This window comes from Pungitius pungitius, chromosome 5 (genome assembly GCF_949316345.1).
Source record: "Pungitius pungitius chromosome 5, fPunPun2.1, whole genome shotgun sequence".
Lineage (NCBI taxonomy): Eukaryota > Metazoa > Chordata > Actinopteri > Perciformes > Gasterosteidae > Pungitius > Pungitius pungitius.
In genome coordinates this window covers 11,318,434-11,335,909 of record NC_084904.1, presented here as the reverse complement: position 1 = coordinate 11,335,909, position 17,476 = coordinate 11,318,434, and the positions used below count along the sequence as shown (strand labels likewise).

At 45.2% G+C, this 17,476-nt stretch overlaps 1 protein-coding gene across 2 annotated transcripts in view; it reads left to right on the top strand.

Annotated features, from left to right (window-relative positions):
- emid1 (EMI domain containing 1) overlaps nt 1–17,476 on the top strand; it is a 51,461-nt gene that overhangs the window by 3,803 nt on the left and 30,182 nt on the right. For both annotated transcript variants that reach the window (XM_037481514.2, XM_037481513.2), the window contains exons 2-3: nt 2,810–2,923; nt 4,973–5,076. In XM_037481514.2, the coding sequence (XP_037337411.2) occupies nt 2,810–2,923; nt 4,973–5,076 (218 nt within the window). The remainder of the gene's footprint in view (nt 1–2,809; nt 2,924–4,972; nt 5,077–17,476) is intronic.

Sequence of the window (17,476 nt, the reverse complement as noted above, 5' to 3'; positions counted from 1 at the left end):
CATGTGTGCTCAGAGACCTGATACTCGCTGAGGGCCTGCTGGGTGCTTTTGCCAGTGAAACAGCGTGGTACTGGTGGGTTTCACACTCCATAGCCCAAGGTTTCCTTGTCTAAAAGGAGGGTGTTCACTATGAAACATTTTAGATTTAAACACACCGAGTGATTAAATCCAGGCAATACCCATTGACCCATTGTAGAGTAGTCACCAAGTGATTTTCAATGAAAGAAGAGGAGCTAATTATGTCACCTTTTAATACCGTAAAGTATCTGCATCTGCTCTGCAGTGAAGAGAGTATTGTTCTTGCAACCTTGTACTAATTGTAATGATGTATTGTGTAAAAACACTCACACACAACAGGGACTGCAGGTATTGGTTGTCAAGCAATTCAGGAAATTGTAAAATTATAAAGAGTTGCTTTTGTTCTTTCATTTACTGAAGCAGCAGCGGCTGGCATTTTCTCTTTGCTAATTGCAAAAGTGCAAAGAGAGAGCGAAGGAGACCATAAACCCCCCCGCCCCCCTTCGAACCCCCTGGTGGCAGTCTTAGCTGTTCCCAGGTGAAACCTTGTCTCGGCCTGGGAAACTCCGATGGGTCTGGAGGATAAGTGGTGGGGAGGAGTTGGGCTTAGTACCCCCTCCAAGCTCTACCTGACCACAGCTGCTCCTTCAATGTCTGAAATTTTCCACTGATGATTAGAGCAATCTTTTTCTGGACAAGGGAAAGCAATCATAGAGTAATCATGTGGATCTGTGTTCATTTTTGGAGCCTTGCGGCTGATGGATATATGAAGATACGTGAAGGGTGGGCTTGTATTAAAACAACATATGTGGCAGATCAATTCCCTATACTCACTTTACTTGAGAAGTTTGGGATTAATTCAAACGGCGTCTTACTTTGCACACCGTTTACCTTTAATAGTCCCTGGAATAGGTTATCTCAGACTCAGAGATTTTACATCCTCTTAACTTCCCCTGTAGAACCTTTCAATATGTCATCATTCTATTGGCTACAATATTAATACATAAATGGAAAACATCAAGATGAACCAGTAATCCGGTATAAACTACAACACATCAAAAAGAAATTCCTGCAGTAGTTTCCAGACACTGCTCAGAGGTGCTCCTGCTCGGCGGTCATCCACCACATGTGGGGCTCCTTAATCAGAGCTGGTGAAGGGCTGCCTCGCATCCTCTGCCATCGGCAGTTTCCTTTAGTGTAAACCATCTCTCACACACACAAACATATGGTCTCACGTATTGACAAACAGACTTTTGGGAAAGAACACACTCCCACTGTTGGAAACACTTTGGCAGCAGAACACACAGAATGTAGCTTTGCGTTACGGGCCACACGCTCTCTTTGTGGTTTCTACATAGAGGCGTTTTTCTATACATCTACCGACGTCCTACTGCTGTAGTCATGGGATGTGGTTATTTTGTTGTTAATAAAGTAATAGCAGCATATGGCAGCTCAAACAGCCTCAGTGTGTTTACATAGAAATAAGCAAAAAAGAAGTGTAATCAGCCTTCAGGGCGTCTGTTGATGTGATAATTAGAGGGACACATGAAGCTAGGCTCTTCAACTAAACTTTTCTCAGAAACATATTTCATTGCCCCCACTCTATCAGGAACAGACATCTGATCTGATTAGAGGTGGAATTGATCTCTCAGTGAGCATAAATACAAACCGAATAGCTCCCAAATGAATCACCATTAATTATATTTAACCGATTTGCTGCCTTGATCAGAAACCTGATTTGCTTCACATTGTGAACATTTTGAATGTATCTTCTGGAGGCCTAAGAAATAACTTAAAACACCAAACCTGACTGGATCTAATAGCTTAGGCAGTGGTAGGGGTAAGTGGAGGCTTCAGGGTTTACGTGAGATTTATATATATATATATGTATATATATATAATAAGCATCTATGAAATATCTAAATACATTTAATAAATATTCAATAAAATATTTTAAAGTTTTTTTTTATTCAGTTGGCTGTACAGGTCGGGTCTGGAGAAGAGCTTGATCACAGGCCAGCACTAAAATGTAAATACAAAAGCACTCAGTTCAATGCACACAATGCAACATTTAGTGTGGACAGTTTAATAAGTAAGACACTGATGGCACAGTGCCACAAAGTGCATCTCTTTTTAAACCAAAAATGCTTTGCGCCCGTTAGGGGGAACTGGGCTGAAATAATATTTACATCAATGAAAAATGGTTAAAAGCCTGATCTACGATCAAAGTATCAAATCTTAACCTCGGATTCACATTACTTAACAGCCTCAGTGACTCCTGATGTCTCCCGAAGCCTCTCTGGAAAGGAAGTGGACTCATTACCCCATATTAACCGTGTTGAAAACCTTCAATCTCGTTATTGGCCCTAGTCCTCCTCTTTATTCCATCCTGAGGGAATAAAACTCTTCTCCGAGCCAAATGCAAACGGATGTGTTTTGATAGAAGAGACAGACCGGAGTGTAAATACAACCCACAATGCACTCCTTCCTGTCTTGTGACTGATAAAAGCCCTGTAAACACAATAAAGTAGTTTTAAAACAAAAGGATGGGGGAAGGGAATAAACATTCTGAACCCCCAGCAAATAAAGCGTATTCAATGTGGCTGGTGGGTTCTTTCCACTTATTGTGTGAGTGTACTTGTTTGAATATTCTGATATTGTCAACCAATCTTCCTTGAGTTATTGCCTTTGAACATGGAATTTTATTCTGTGGCTGGAAAAAATAGAAACTGCTGTTTTATTCTGAAATCTGTATTTTTTGTGTTCTCACTCACTCTATTTCTCCATTCAGGAACTGGTGTCCTCACACGGTCACTAAGACAGTGACTTGCCAGGTGCAGAATGGGACGACCCTGCAGCGGGTCTACCAGACCTGCCGCTGGCCGCAGGGATGCACAGGAGGCAGGTGAGGCGACCTTAGCACTACTTTTACTTTACTTTTATATTTTTATATATATATATATATATATTGTTGTGAATAACTTCCGTTAAAGTTCATCCAACAATTTCACACGTGTTTCTGAGGGTAAACAAGAGGCATTGTGGGACATGATCGATATAATAACTAAACGAGGAGGGATAAATGGTCACTACGCCATAATCAAAGGACCAAAAAATCCTGGATAAATTTAACAAGAAGAAAGTTTTAAAGGAACCTGGAAAGCGGGAAATGCATCTGTGACTGCGCTGCCAAGCTAAAAGCATCTTTGTGCTATCTGCATGTGTTTAAACAAGATATTTTTGGTGTGAAATCAGCCCCTTTTTTAATGCTAACCTTTAAGTGAGACAACCCCCCTCAGTTACAGTGACCTTATTAGCGCCGTCGGAGAGTTGAGGGGAACAACAGAGCGTTTATACTGACAGACTCGTACATCAAATCCCAACCAGGTTTTCTCTCTGTCCTGTGTTTAATTCCCTGCCTGAAGTTTTGAGGAATGCCACGCCAGCTTGTTGGTCAGTTACTGTAGCTTGATTTTTTTTTCCCTTTTCCCTCTCCCCATCGTTTTACAACGCTGCACAAATAATATCAATCAGATTTAAACCTGCTAATTGTTTTGTGTTTAAGCATTAATATACACTCACCGGCCACTTTATTAGGTACCCCATGCTAGTAACGGGTTGGACCCCCTTTTGCCTTCAGAACTGCCTCAATTCTTCGTGGCATAGATTCAACAAGGTGCTGAAAGCATTCCTCAGGGAGTTTGGTCCATATTGACATGATGGCATCACACAGTTGCCGCAGATTTGTCAGCTGCACGTCCATGATGCGAATCTCCCGTTCCACCACATCCCAAAGATGCTCTATTGGATTGAGATCTGGTGATTGTGGAGGCCATTTGAGTACAGCGAACTCATTGTCATGTTCAAGAAACCAGTCTGAGATGATTCCAGCTTTATGACATGGCGCTTTATCCTGCTGAAAGTAGCCATCAGAAGTTGGGTACATTGTGGCCATAAAGGGATGGACATGGTCAGCAACAATACTCAGGTAGGCTGTGGCGTTGCAACGATGCTCAATTGGTACCAAGGGGCCCAAAGAGTGCCAAGAAAATATTCCCCACACCATGACACCACCACCACCAGCCTGAACCGTTGATACAAGGCAGGATGGATCCATGCTTTCATGTTGTAGACGGCAAATTCTGACCCTACCATCCGAATGTCGCAGCAGAAATCGAGACTCATCAGACCAGGCAACGTTTTTCCAATCTTCTATTGTCCAATTTCGATGAGCTTGTGCAAATTGTAGCCTCAGTTTCCTGTTCTTAGCTGAAAGGAGTGGCACCCGGTGTGGTCTTCTGCTGCTGTAGCCCATCTGCCTCAAAGGTCGACGTACTGTGCGTTCAGAGATGCTCTTATGCCCACCTTGGTTGTAACGGGTGGTTATTTGAGTCACTGTTGCCCTTCTATCAGCTCGAACCAGTCTGGCCATTCTCCTCTGACCTCTGGCATCAACAAGGCATTTCCGCCCACAGAACTGCCGCTCACTGGATGTTTTTTCTTTTTCGGACCATTCTCTGTAAACCCTAGAGATGGTTGTGCGTGAAAATCCCAGTAGATTAGCAGTTTCTGAAATACTCAGACCAGCCCTTCTGGCACCAACAATCATGCCACGTTCAAAGTCACTCAAATCACCTTTCTTCCCCATACTGATGCTCGGTTTGAACTGCAGGAGATTGTCTTGACAATGTCTACATGCCTAAATGCACTGAGTTGCCGCCATGTGATTGGCTGCTTAGAAATTAAGTGTTAACGAGCAGTTGGACAGGTGTACCTAATAAAGTGGCCGGTGAGTGTAATTAGCACAACATCTTTTGTTGATCTGACCATGAGACAGGGGGGGGGAACAGTCATTTTTCTTCACAAAGGTCCAGCGTCATGGTGCATGAACATCTTTCATTACCCGTGTGTCTGTGTGAAGGCTTTAGGATGTTTTGTGTTTGTCTTTGTTTAGCTACAGGACCGTAGTTAGACCTTCCTACAAAGTGGTCTATCGCACTGTGACCTCTCTGGAGTGGAAATGCTGTCCAGGATTCAGCGGCGCTGCCTGTGAAGAAGGTAAGTCAAGACAGAAGGACTCAGACACAGCTGCAGCTGATGAAGCTCATGAAGAACAGTGGGGGATATAGAAGGGGGGGGGGCTTTTCTAGGATTGAAAAATGGTTTAGTGCTATTCATCATTCTTCGTCTTCTCAAGCTTACACGCGTGTCACCATCTGCGTCCCTGTCTTCCATGTGCATGTGTGCCTTCCAATATATGTGCATACAAGTAGTACTTTAAGGAGTGATTTCCATTAAGTTTACATAAGGCACCTTCATTCTTCGAAAGGAAGTTAAGAAATCAGATCCTTCCACCTCTTTGGGGTGAGTCAGATACTTCCACGGTATTAATCATTTTTAATGTGGTCATTGTACTTCATGAGGGTTGATCCTACAGTGTGGGTTTGGGTTTTATGGTGCAGCTGGAACCAAGTCTTCATGCTCTTAAAGTGCCCTGCTAGCACTGCTGTTTTCATTTCTCAACTACAGTAGCTGCCCGTACACACACACACACACACACACACACACACACACACACACACACACACACACACACACACACACACACACACACACACACACACACACACACACACACACACACACACACACACACACACACACACACACACACACACCCTGTCCCAGTGTATAATGACTTCCCCTGGCACTGGCCAACTTGTCTGTGCAGTCTCAGAGAAGGGTGGAGGGTCTGTTTTTGTGGTGACCCGGGACTGGGTGCAACGTAAATGGTCAGGCTTTGCGACACAAAGGACAATACATTTTTACAGTGTTTAAAAGTGGTCATTTGATTTGTCCGGCTGAAAGCAGAGGCTTTGTGTTTCTCCTTATACTACAACTGGACAAACTGAATCACTTTAAAACTGCCTGAATGTCAAGCTTGTTTTAGAGCTTCAAAGTCAAAGAACACATTGATAACCCGGAGTTTACTTAACAAAAGCAGAGGAACACACTGTCAAACAGGGAGGAAATTATCCAATTAAGTTGTTGCCGGAGGAGATTCCCCCGTGGTTGTCATGGCAGCAGGGGGGTTGTGGAGCCAGCGTGGATGCTGGGATTAAATACTTATCTGAGCGTCGTTCCGGGTGTTTTAGATCACAGGCGGCGCTGAGTAGAAGTGACGTGTCTCGTTCACAGGGCCTTTACTCCCCGGCACCATGGATGCTGTCCAGGGCCACCGGCGCTTTGTTCTTCTCCTGCCGCCTGAGCAGAACCTCTTGCCAGCGCAGAACCTGATACCTCGCTACTGCCTGCCTCATTCAGCGCTTTACGGTGAAATAAAAGCTCGCCACACAGGCAAAGCTGGAGAGCGGATTGAGCTTGAATCGGTTGCCATAATGTTGCCACACTGAACGCGTAGTTCAGTCTTTTTTTCAATTCAGGCTCCTATTAGCCATTTGTGGCTCCATGTGTTGTCCTTTGTGGCTGGATTTCCAGGTAGCTTTGACCTTGCGATTGGATGTAATACAAATACCAGGTGAAAAAAAGCAAGTCTGTTATAAAAATGAACAAATCCTTTTTCTAATGTTCTGTCTAGCTCAGACATTAAAAAGATATTGCTTCTGATCTCATAATCATCTAACTCCAGATACATATATCTGTAACTCTTTTGGATTTCCAGTGTTGTTTATATACCTTTTACTCCCATCATCCCTTTTCCTCTGCTTTCACAGACTGTGGAAAATGTGTACGATCCGCTCATTTATCCGCGCTGCCACGCTTTTACTTCAACCCTTTCTCTCATTATGCCGACCCAAAAGCCTCTGGCCATGTCTCACTCCCAAGGCCAGTCTGCATTACAGCAGATCCCAACAATGTCCGTACCAGCAGGACTCTGGGGCTGCGTTAAGGTGCAACAGAGGAAGTGTTTAGTCTTGATATGCTTATGTTTTAAATGGAGATGAGAGAGTCTTTATTTTTATTGTGTCCCTCTGTTCTCACCCCTTTGCCTGCCATTCCATCGGTCAACTTATGTAAATCAACAGGTCCAGTCTGAAGAAAAGATGTGTGAGAGCGGCAGATGAAAGCAGCAGATGTAAATGAGAGAACAATATGGGAAGAGTTTTCACTCCATGCTGACATCCAGTCACACTGTGAGGCTTTTTGGCATCTCACACTCCAAAAGCAAAACATTACATCACTCTGAGGCTGATAAACAAACTAACTCTGAGTCCAAGCGCAGTAAGATAACACCACATCAGACACGAACCTTTCACATTCACTCTTCCCGACCATAACCTCAGCACTTGGCTGGAATTCCAGACCAATGGTGTAATTACAGGATCCTAATTGTTTTCTATGAGGTTTGGGAGATATTGTCTTACTTGTGGACCTGGAACACAATGTTTTTTTTTTATCTCTGATTGAGCTTGAGGAAAAAAAGGCTAACTATGTGCAGATGGAGCCACTTTCATAGCTCGCCAGATACAGGGAATTAATGTATGCCTGGTTGTCTTTGCCATTCCTATCAAGTAAATGCTTGTTTTCAGATTCATATCCTAAGTTGTGTTTCCTCAAACACGTCTATCAACATTATACCTCATTTAGAAGCACTTTTTTGATAATAGAATATCAATTGTAACCCATAAAACCAACATTATTACATCAAAACCCTAACCTGTTGATGTTGTATCAGTATGCTCAGCAGCTATGTATATCTGTCAAATTCATTATTTGTACTCTGTATGTTTGGTTTGATGAAGTCTTAAAAGAGAGAAGATGGCAGTAAAATAGTACATATGTTGGCTTTGTCTTCATTCATGACAGGACAGCCCTTAAGAGAAATTTGGGTGCAGCTTATAGCAGGAGGGGGCCGCCATGCAGCAAAGCATGGGGGGGGGGGCGTAGGCTCGCATTAGCACGCCTGTCAGAGCTCTGCCACGGGGCTCCCCATCAAGCCTATCTCGCAGCCAAGTGGAGGCTGCGGTTTTGTTTCGTCGCAATCACGCTGTGGCTGGGAGGCGTTGGCGCGACATTTTTTTTATAATAAGCCACAGAAACATAATCTGCGTTTCCACAGCTCGCCGCGGCTTATCACAGGCCCGCACGCCGATCCCCGCACTTTAAACAACATCAGTCGGCTGCAGCTTGCCATCAGCAAAGACCGACGCGTGGGAGTGTGTGGACGCCGGTTTACGTGTCTGTCTGACTGCCAGAGTGAATGTGTGGGCGGAGGAGCGAGGTGTTGAGGATTTGTACAGTGAGGGATGCAGCTGTTTGGCGTGATTAGTTGCTCTAATGGCGGCAGGCTTTAGTAGCTGTGAGTGAAGCCACGCCAGCCTGAGGTCAGAGGGGAGGGAGCTGAACAAGAGCAGGTGACCTGCACTCCTCTTAGACCACGCTGTTAAAGTCCTTGCACAGACAAACAGGGAGTCAGCTCCTCCTCTTTTCCTTCAGTCACATGGTTGGATCTCGCTGTGTTTGCATTAGCAGGTGTAAAATAGTTTATTCTGCCTCCCTGCTCCATTTCTTAAAAAAAGAAACCAAACTGATTTGATGATTTAGCCAAATCCAGGGTATTTATTGCCTCATGAGACGAGATCAACAGAGACGCATAAATCACAGGGAGGCCGAGCGTAGCCAGTGTGCAGAAAAGGCCACAGCAGCTGATATTCATAGTTATGTAAATGGCCAGCGCAGCACAAGTGCTGAGCCCTAATTGGAAGCAGCTGAAGTTGAGGCAATTTAGGACGAGGGCCCCATATGAGATTAGACATGGGAGAGTCCAAATCCATGAGGCCACGCTGCTCTGCTCAGGGGGATTTTCATTACAGTAATGAACTAATAAAACACCACTGAAGATACAGAACAACCAACAGAAGACTAACCAGACCAAAGAGTGGAGGGATGTTTTTCCTCTTCTCCTGTCAGCATTTCGGCATGGTGTAATGCTGCTGTTTGCGTATTTAGTTCACGAACAATCCTCTGACTCTACTTTCTAGAAGGGCTCAGGAATTTTAATAAGAATTCTGTTAATATTACATTTTGTTTAAGTCTCATTTCTATTGCTGAAACTTTTTAAGGTTTCATACATACGTTTTATGTATCTGCTCCAGGACTGGAAATGCCTTTTCAGCTTACTGATTTATTTATTATTTCACAAGAGTTCTCTCAGGAGTGCATTGAAAAGTGAAGCTATGCAAAAAAAGAAAAGCTTCTCGGGTGAAAATAGACACACACACACACACACACACACACACACACACACACACACACACACACACACACACACATGCCATGCATTTGGAGGATTCTTCTGTCCCAATAAAGCAGAGGCATTTCCCCTCACACAGTATTTTAAGTGGACTTGTGAGCCGACAGAGTGACCCACAAACAGAAAGGCTCTTTACAGCCTAAAGGATCACGCAATCATCTGAGAGACGCTCTCTTCCTGGCCAAGATAAGGCCAAATGAACTCGTAACAGGGCTTTTATTATGTAGACAGATAAAGAAGAGAAAAGGCTTTCAAATCCTCCTCACTGCTGCAGGTGTGGGCTCTTTCTCCTTTCTCTCATCGCTTAGCCGCACAGCAACTGATGCCACCAATGCTGCATTAACCCCGTCCGCTCGCTGCCTCTTAACACCGTCTCCCAAGCTGATGGGGATGGGGGGTGAAGGGACGTCGCTACAGCTCAACAATGCCCTACTGACTTTAAGTCGGCTGTGGGAAGACGATGAAGCTTATTTTGGCATCAGTGCAAAGACATTGGCAGCAACGATGGAGCGGGGAGTTCAATCAGGAGAGACTCGTTCTGCAAATAGACCCCTTTATTACGTAGGAAACAGAATTATAGTCTTTGGCGATTTGGACTCTATCCTCGAACAGGATAATCGGGGGAGGCGATACAGTACGGCTCCTCCAGAATTCCTCCCCTAGAGTCCAGACACTGGTGGTGGTGGTGACGCCAGGAAGTTGTAGTGGCTGATGCTGCCTGTTGTTAGACCGGAGGTGCCTGGGGTGGAGGAGGGTTGCGTCTGGTCCGACCTGAAATGACAGCTGACAGGACCCGCCAAGAAGTTTGATAGGAATGCTATGATTGTTCACCCGACCCATAGCCACTTCTGGTTGGTTGTTTGTTACTGGTAGAAACCACCCTCCCCCGCCCCCTTCGCTGTTTGCAAACAGCTAAGACGCCAGCCACACCTATTGACCCACCGTGAAAGGGGAGTCTTCCTTCCAGAACTATCGCTTAAGCTTTACATAATGACTACTTTCTCGACGAACCGAATGATTGATCGATTGATTCAAATCATTTGGTGGATTAACGCATGTTCCTCAAGCGTACAACTGAAAGCATAACATTAGTTGTTAATATCAGAAAATAGTGACTGATGCTAAACGGGATACCTTGAAACTTCTAGTGACAAGATATTTGAGATGTAAAACAAAGAGAAACAGCACATTTACACAGAACAAAATGTCACTCTTTCATTCTCTTGCTGCCAGTTGTGTGCCAGTTGTGTGAATCTCTGTAATATCCAGGAATGTCCCCCTACTGCTGGCTCCCCCAAGCTGTGGATGTAGGCCACAAAAATACAATAAAACCGTTGTTTTTAGATTAAATATTATTCTCCTATATTGTATCAGTCAAGGACTTTTGTACTCTCCCAGTAGCCATGAAGGTGAAGCTGCTCATTTGTTATGAGTTCATAAACATGTACAAAGCCACATAAGAGACGCTCAAGTGCTGTGGCTCGGTGGGTGGGGACTTAAAGAAGCCAACCTTTAATCCTCCTCCACTCACATGTTTACCGAACCACAAACAGACCACCACATCAGAGATGTTACTGTGGCATGTTGTGATGACATCATTTACGACCTCTCGTAACACAGACCTCCCTAACACCCCCAATACACCACCCCCATCACCTTCACCACCCCCACCTCCAGTTTCCCAGTCTATAAACTCTGCACTCTCGGTTAACGTGTAGAATTTAATAGTCGCTGCCCCCGTCTGACTCTTGAGCTCTATTTCGGTGCTGGTCTTTGCATATATTTCCATTTGCTCATGTGCTTGTGATACACTGCTCAGCGGTGAAGGGTAGAGTGGGGCTTATGGTTGTGATTAGTTCTGGACTGAAGACGAGAACGGAGACATGGTTTGAACTGCGCTAGCTGTCGGCCTAATTAGAGACATTCAAACGCGTCAGCGGACCCGATCGTCTTGATCAGACAAATGACCTCATGGCTGGAAGAGGAAAGAGCAGAGGCAGTAGAACTTGTCTACAGCAAAATAAAATATGTATTGATGATGCGTAAAGCTGACGATGAATGCGGTTGGTACGGTGAGAATTTACAGTAAGATCGGTTGTACAGTCACAGACAAGAAAGCTGTGAACCATCCACCACAGAAGAAGTGTCACTTGGGTGGTCATGCAGGATAGTGTTGCCTGCTGCCAAAATACCAATAACCCCACAAAGACTCAAGAGTCCTCCTAATTCAAGTCAAACTGTCGTATCAACTACACACTATCTACAGGCCACAGTTGATTATGGCTTTAATGTGCAGAGTTTCCCATTGGTTTACAACTTGTAGTCGGGCGAACCGTTCAGCCAACTATTTAAAGTCAAAATGTCAAATACAATCACCAAATGTTTGTAAAAAAGTAGTGATTATTAAACCACGATGGATATCAAAGATCGCAGGAATGTGATTTGATACTGTGATTTTCATTATAGAATATTGAAATCGTCAATATTGTTGATTGTTTAAAGCCAGCTGCCATTCAACAATTGTGGGACAAATTTCAGTAATGACCCTCTGATATGAGCGTACTTTGATTGCTTTAAATTACTAAGTGCCAAATTACCGTAATAAGCAGCATTTGGCTACATTTCACATATTGCACCTTTTTTTAATGTCACATGTGGTGTTTATTAACTAAATGCTGTTGATGTGCTATTTAAAACAAACTTCTTTTAAAACCTGCTGCATGTGTTACACTTAAAGCCGCCTTCGGTGCACCGAAAGTGTTGTTCACCCTGCGTTTTGGGAAGGCGCTCGCATCTCCTTTGCCGCGTTGCCTGAGGTCGTGTCTCGGAGGCTTCTCTTCGAATCCACGGACACACGTGGGCCCGCTCACGCACACTCAGACATGTTCATTGCACATTGCTGCACAGACGTCAGAGATGGCACGTTCTTTACCGCCTCCTTGTTCGCTTGGAGGCACACATGTTGTTGAAATCATCTCGGTGGTACCAAGTGATGTCGAGGAAGTGTGTTGTGCTTCAGAGGTCCAGGGCCAGTGCAGGAAGAGGTTGTGGCGGCACGCTGGTGTGGCCGGTGAGGCGGTGTCAGGTGCTCGGAGCCAGAGAGGCGCGTGGGGGTGAGCTCATTAACAACAGGACGTACCCCTGAACCTCTAAACCCAGGCCTGCATTCCGTCCGCTCCGCTGCCCCCAGGGACTCGTCCAGTGGGGGGGGGGGGGGGGGGGGGCTTTAACAGCCCCGCTGTTTTGGTTGGAACCTCGCCACAGCCGAGCTAGACCCGTGCACTGTATGAATGAGCTGCATGTGTTGCCTAATGACAGAGTGGCAGGGTAGTAACTCTCTGCTGCTGCGCCAAAGTGAGAGCTCCATCTACTACTCAGTCTGCGGCTGTCATTCACTCAGCAGGTGAGGAAGAGAAGATGAGGATTATTTTTAGCTCTGGTTGGTCGTCCTTTTGGCTTCCTGAAGGGCTCAATCTCACCTGATGGAATTGCACGAGGCTCCGTCAGCCCGACTCGATGTATGTTACTGAAAAGATGAAGACTGCTGAGCATTCGTCGCCTCTCTTCATATTGTTTTCACCATCAACAATTTGAGCAAGTTTTCTTGTGTGGAAGGTAATCAATCATTTTGTTGACCAAAGCAATTAATCAGGAAAATAATTGGCAGATTCATCAATGGAACTGATCCGGTATTTGCAGCTCTCCAGGGAGAAGAACATTCTCTACATCACAGCTACGTCAGCTACGACCACAGGTCCTGTTGCTACTCGGCAACCCCTCACCAGTAAAATAAACACATGTGGATCCAGAGGTTCAGTGTCATTGGTGCTGAAATGTGTGCATGAGACTCAGTCAGGTAGTTTGGATAAAAACACCCACCCAGGAAAATGTGGATACTGTCAGAAACTACACTTCAGTTGAGGGGATCTGCTACTGAATCACCGGCTGCGCTGAAATCGGCATTTTCAAAGCGGCAACCATCTTTGGACATCCCCCATCGTCACATCCTATTTACAAAAGACGAAAAGGATCATCCTCAGTTAATGCGTTTTATATGAACCCTTCACTCCGCCTGTGTAAACCTAGCTGCTCGAGTACACAAAGCCCCATTGAGGCAGAGCTACTAAATCTGCGGCCAGATGGGTCCTCGATCCTGAGACAAAGTGGAGGGCAGAAAGTTTGTCCTGAGATTCGGAGCCTCAGCTCTCTCTTCCCTCTGGCCTCACTAAAAGACGGGGGGGGCAGATCTATTCCCTCTCTCCGAGATGCAGGAAGAGATGAGTGTGTAAAACGAGACTGGCTGTGCTAATCAACGGGTGGCACTGTTCCAGTGCGACACGCTTCCCCGGGCGCTGCCAGGTAGAACAGGCGAGGCCAGCGAGGGCAGAAAAGAGGATGTGTTTTTCCGCCTCTATTGTTTTCACAGGCTGACACTTGCAAAGAAATGGGATGCCACTGTTGTGTTAAGCCAGATGTAGGGGAGATTTCATAATGGACACGGCGTTCCTAACGAGAAAGGCCTGTTCGTGTTGCTTTTAGGAGGACAAAGAACAGGCCAAAGTAATAACCATGACGAGCATCATTCCTCTACGAGCCATAACCACAATGCTCCTTTTGAGGTGCCTAATCTTTACATATTGGAACTGAACTTAAGAAGTCAAGTTAGATTTGAGGCTCCCTCGTCTTTGTGTGCTCTGTCTCACAGTCCATGCACCGCTACCCCCTGCATGTGGTTGGGTAGCCATGGGGAAGCCAATGGGGTGAAAGGGCAGAGAAATGAGGGGTGCAGGGGTTTGTGCTTTCCTGCAGAATAATAGCAAGTATTGTTCCTGAAGCGGCCGCGCTGTATCAAGACCAACAGGATATTTCTTGACTTACTCATTCGGTGTCGGTCTTACATTTCTGAGACTCTTTAGAGCTGTTATGTAGTGAGCTGACCGTGCTAAGTGAGTACAATGCGTTCCTTTTAGCGCCTGGGTATCAGTGAATCAAAAGATTGATTAATGCCGCCGAAGGCACCCTACATGTGGCTCAACATGTAGGGAGATAGCAGGGAGAATTGAGAACACTTTGGTTGTGGTCTATCTGTCCTTTTCGTCCCCTGTTCATCTCTTCATCTACACTGTAGACTAAAAAGCGGTAGAATCTGGGGCTAAATAAGAGTGACAGTTGTCAGCAGTGGATTCATTCTTTCTCTGCCCATGACTAACTGTGATGGAGGCCGACAGATACTTCCTGATCAGCACAGAGTCAGGAGAGGTCACACTGTGAGAGGACTTACAAACACTGCTCAGTGTCATTCAAACATCAGAGCGGCTCTGGAATTCCTTTCACCTAGCTGCACCTGACGGTGCAGAAAGCCTGGCCTGAGATACCGCAAAAAGTGCAGATGGTTTTTTCAGGAGGCTCCGAGTCACGACCGAGGCAACTTCTTTCAGCAGGAAGCAGCCGTGCAAGAGGCCGAAGGTCCGATCTGAGAGGCTTTGTGCAGCAGACGGGTGGAGCGCTGATGGCTATCGTCAGGAGGTTGACTCTGGTGCTAATGGGCGAATGAAAGTTTGGGTAGAATTGTTGAAAAGTGAAGATGTAGAAAGGGAATGGCATAATGCGGTTCAGTTGACTCTGCAGAGGGAAAAAGGGACCTGCTAGGATAGCCTGCACCTTGGTCATGCCATAGGCTAAATATTTTTTTTCTGCCACATTACAAGATGAGAAAGTCCACAGAGACGCCGTGAAACCGCATCTTTTGATGAACACTAGTTAGTCGCCTCATCGCTCAAAGTCGCTAAAACGCTGGACCAGTTTTGTGGAAATTTGTTGTGCACAAAGTTTATGTGTGTCAGCGTAATTTTTTATGCAGAAAGTGTTTTTTTAGTCACATAGTGGGCATTTATGACTCTGAAGTACGACGGCTTTATGAGTGAATCACGTTTTTTAACCCACTCACAGAAACTGGGAGGGGACTTGAGAGGTAAAACAGTACACGACTACTTTAATTTTCCACTTGAGTTTTATTGTCTGATGTAATTTATTCTGCAGCTTTAAACTGAAATACTACTTTCTATTTATATATAATATAATGAGTTTTACGTATAGCTTAACACGCTGCAGATATGACAGAAACAGCCGACTAAGTCAGCAATGAACTTTCCTGTTCCATGAATGAACGTTGAAACTTAATCTCTTAATAATGACTTTTATGAATCAATTAAAAGGTGTTGAATAGCAGAGGATGGAGGTTGAGTAAGAGGATTAGGAGCTAATGAGAGGTGCCGGTGATGGCTTTTGGCTGACCACTGGAACTTGAAATCCTTAATTAGAAGCCGGTTTGTACTTTAACCTGTCTGCGTTCTACTACTGTGAAGTAGCACAAAATCTCTCTCTCTCTCTCTCTCTCTCTTGTCCTCCAGTTTGTCATATCTTGATATACTGTCGTTTTTTTCGGGCTTGGAGTCAGACAGAGGGACACATCCATCCATTTTTTACTGCAGCCCCAAACGCCTGGAGAGATGAGGTCACCGTCGGCCAAGACCTCCGGGTCTGCTCCAGAGCACAACTCACACTGCCAGATACCAGCGCTGAACAGGGGAGGACAGATGGGATATACACACACACACACACACACACACACACACACACACACACACGTATACATGTACACACTTGACAGACACACACTGCAAACATACACACCTAGACACGCACACATTGTGGAGACATATTTGGTTGAGACGAGCCAGATGTTTTATCTTAGCTTGAATGTGTCAGAGCGCTCTGCTCCCTCTGATGGAGGAGTCTTAATCCCTGGCCTGCAAACTCAACACGTCTCCACGGCTGCTGTGACTCTCAACCCCCCAGTGAACCTTGCACACACAAGAACCTGTACGTCTCAGACGCTCCTAGAGTGACTTCTCCTTCTTAAACGGGGCAATGGATCTTTATCTTGACCTCACTGACTAAATATGACCAACCGTATTGATGATGATGATGTAGTTGCTGAGTCTGTTCATTTGATTAATACCGTGCCGATGATGGCTGTATGTAATTAAAAATGAAATCGGTTTAATTACACATGAGTCATGATGAATTTTGTTCCGTCAACATGTGGTTCAGTAATGCTGTCACAACTAACCGTCCGTTATGCCCTAATATGTCAAAAACAGCAGGTACAGTGTCAACCTAGTACATCATTTAGGTAACAAAGTCCAGTCGCTCTCATTATATACGAGGATTTGCTTCTTTTCTTTGTTTTATAAAATCATAAATTGAATTTATGTTTGGAACGACATACTTAAGACTACCAGTTTCTTGCAGTGTTGGTGCAAAAGGAAGGCTGTTGCTGGAAAACTGTGAACGGCAGCAGGGAGGAGTTTTAGGGGGGCTTGTCTTCCTTTGTGATGCTGCGCTGAGATAAGAGCAGCATCCGCTACGTCAGCCCCTGCTGGAGCCCCCGCGGGGTCGGCCGACCCCTGTTGACCTGAAACTGTGATCACTCACAGTCCATTGTATGAGCAGACGGGAGCGACGTGACGGATGCCTGTGCGCTGTTCCCTTATCGTTGGGCCCGTTGTTTCTTTGAAGGCACTGATGGTTCTGCCATGTTCTGATCTGTTTTTCCTCTGATCCTTTAATCTGCTCGCACTTCCCTGAATTAGAGGCTCTCCTCTGTGCGCCTGTGTGTGCTTTCATCGTTCCCACAGTCAGTTCTATCTGTGGGCTTATTGTGATGAAGTGCTTTTCAGAGATAACGCCCTCATTCTGATGTGTGTGAAAATGCTTTGAATAGAAGAATGCTCTCCTCCCCTTGCTATCTCCTATTTGCTTCTTCGCTCCACTCCTTTTTCACAGCATTTCTCTGATTGATCTAGCAGAGGCAGTAATTGCAGTGGGCTCGCAGGCTGTGGGAGAGTAAGTACTTAGCCTGATAGCGAAGAAGAATGGATGTCATATTAACACCGGAGCTCTCCATCACCTAGCATGTCTGCTTTGAATACACGTCAGCAAGGAAGAGTGCATCACCGAAGCCTTTCAATCACCCCCCTGCTGGTGTGTGGAGCAAAATATCAGGATTCCTGGCAGAAGTAGGCCTCAAATGCAGACCAGGTTTCAAACAAAATGCCTGTTTAATAACTAAGGTAAAAGAAATGCCTAGCAGCAAGCAGGAACCTCAGAGCTCTGCATCAG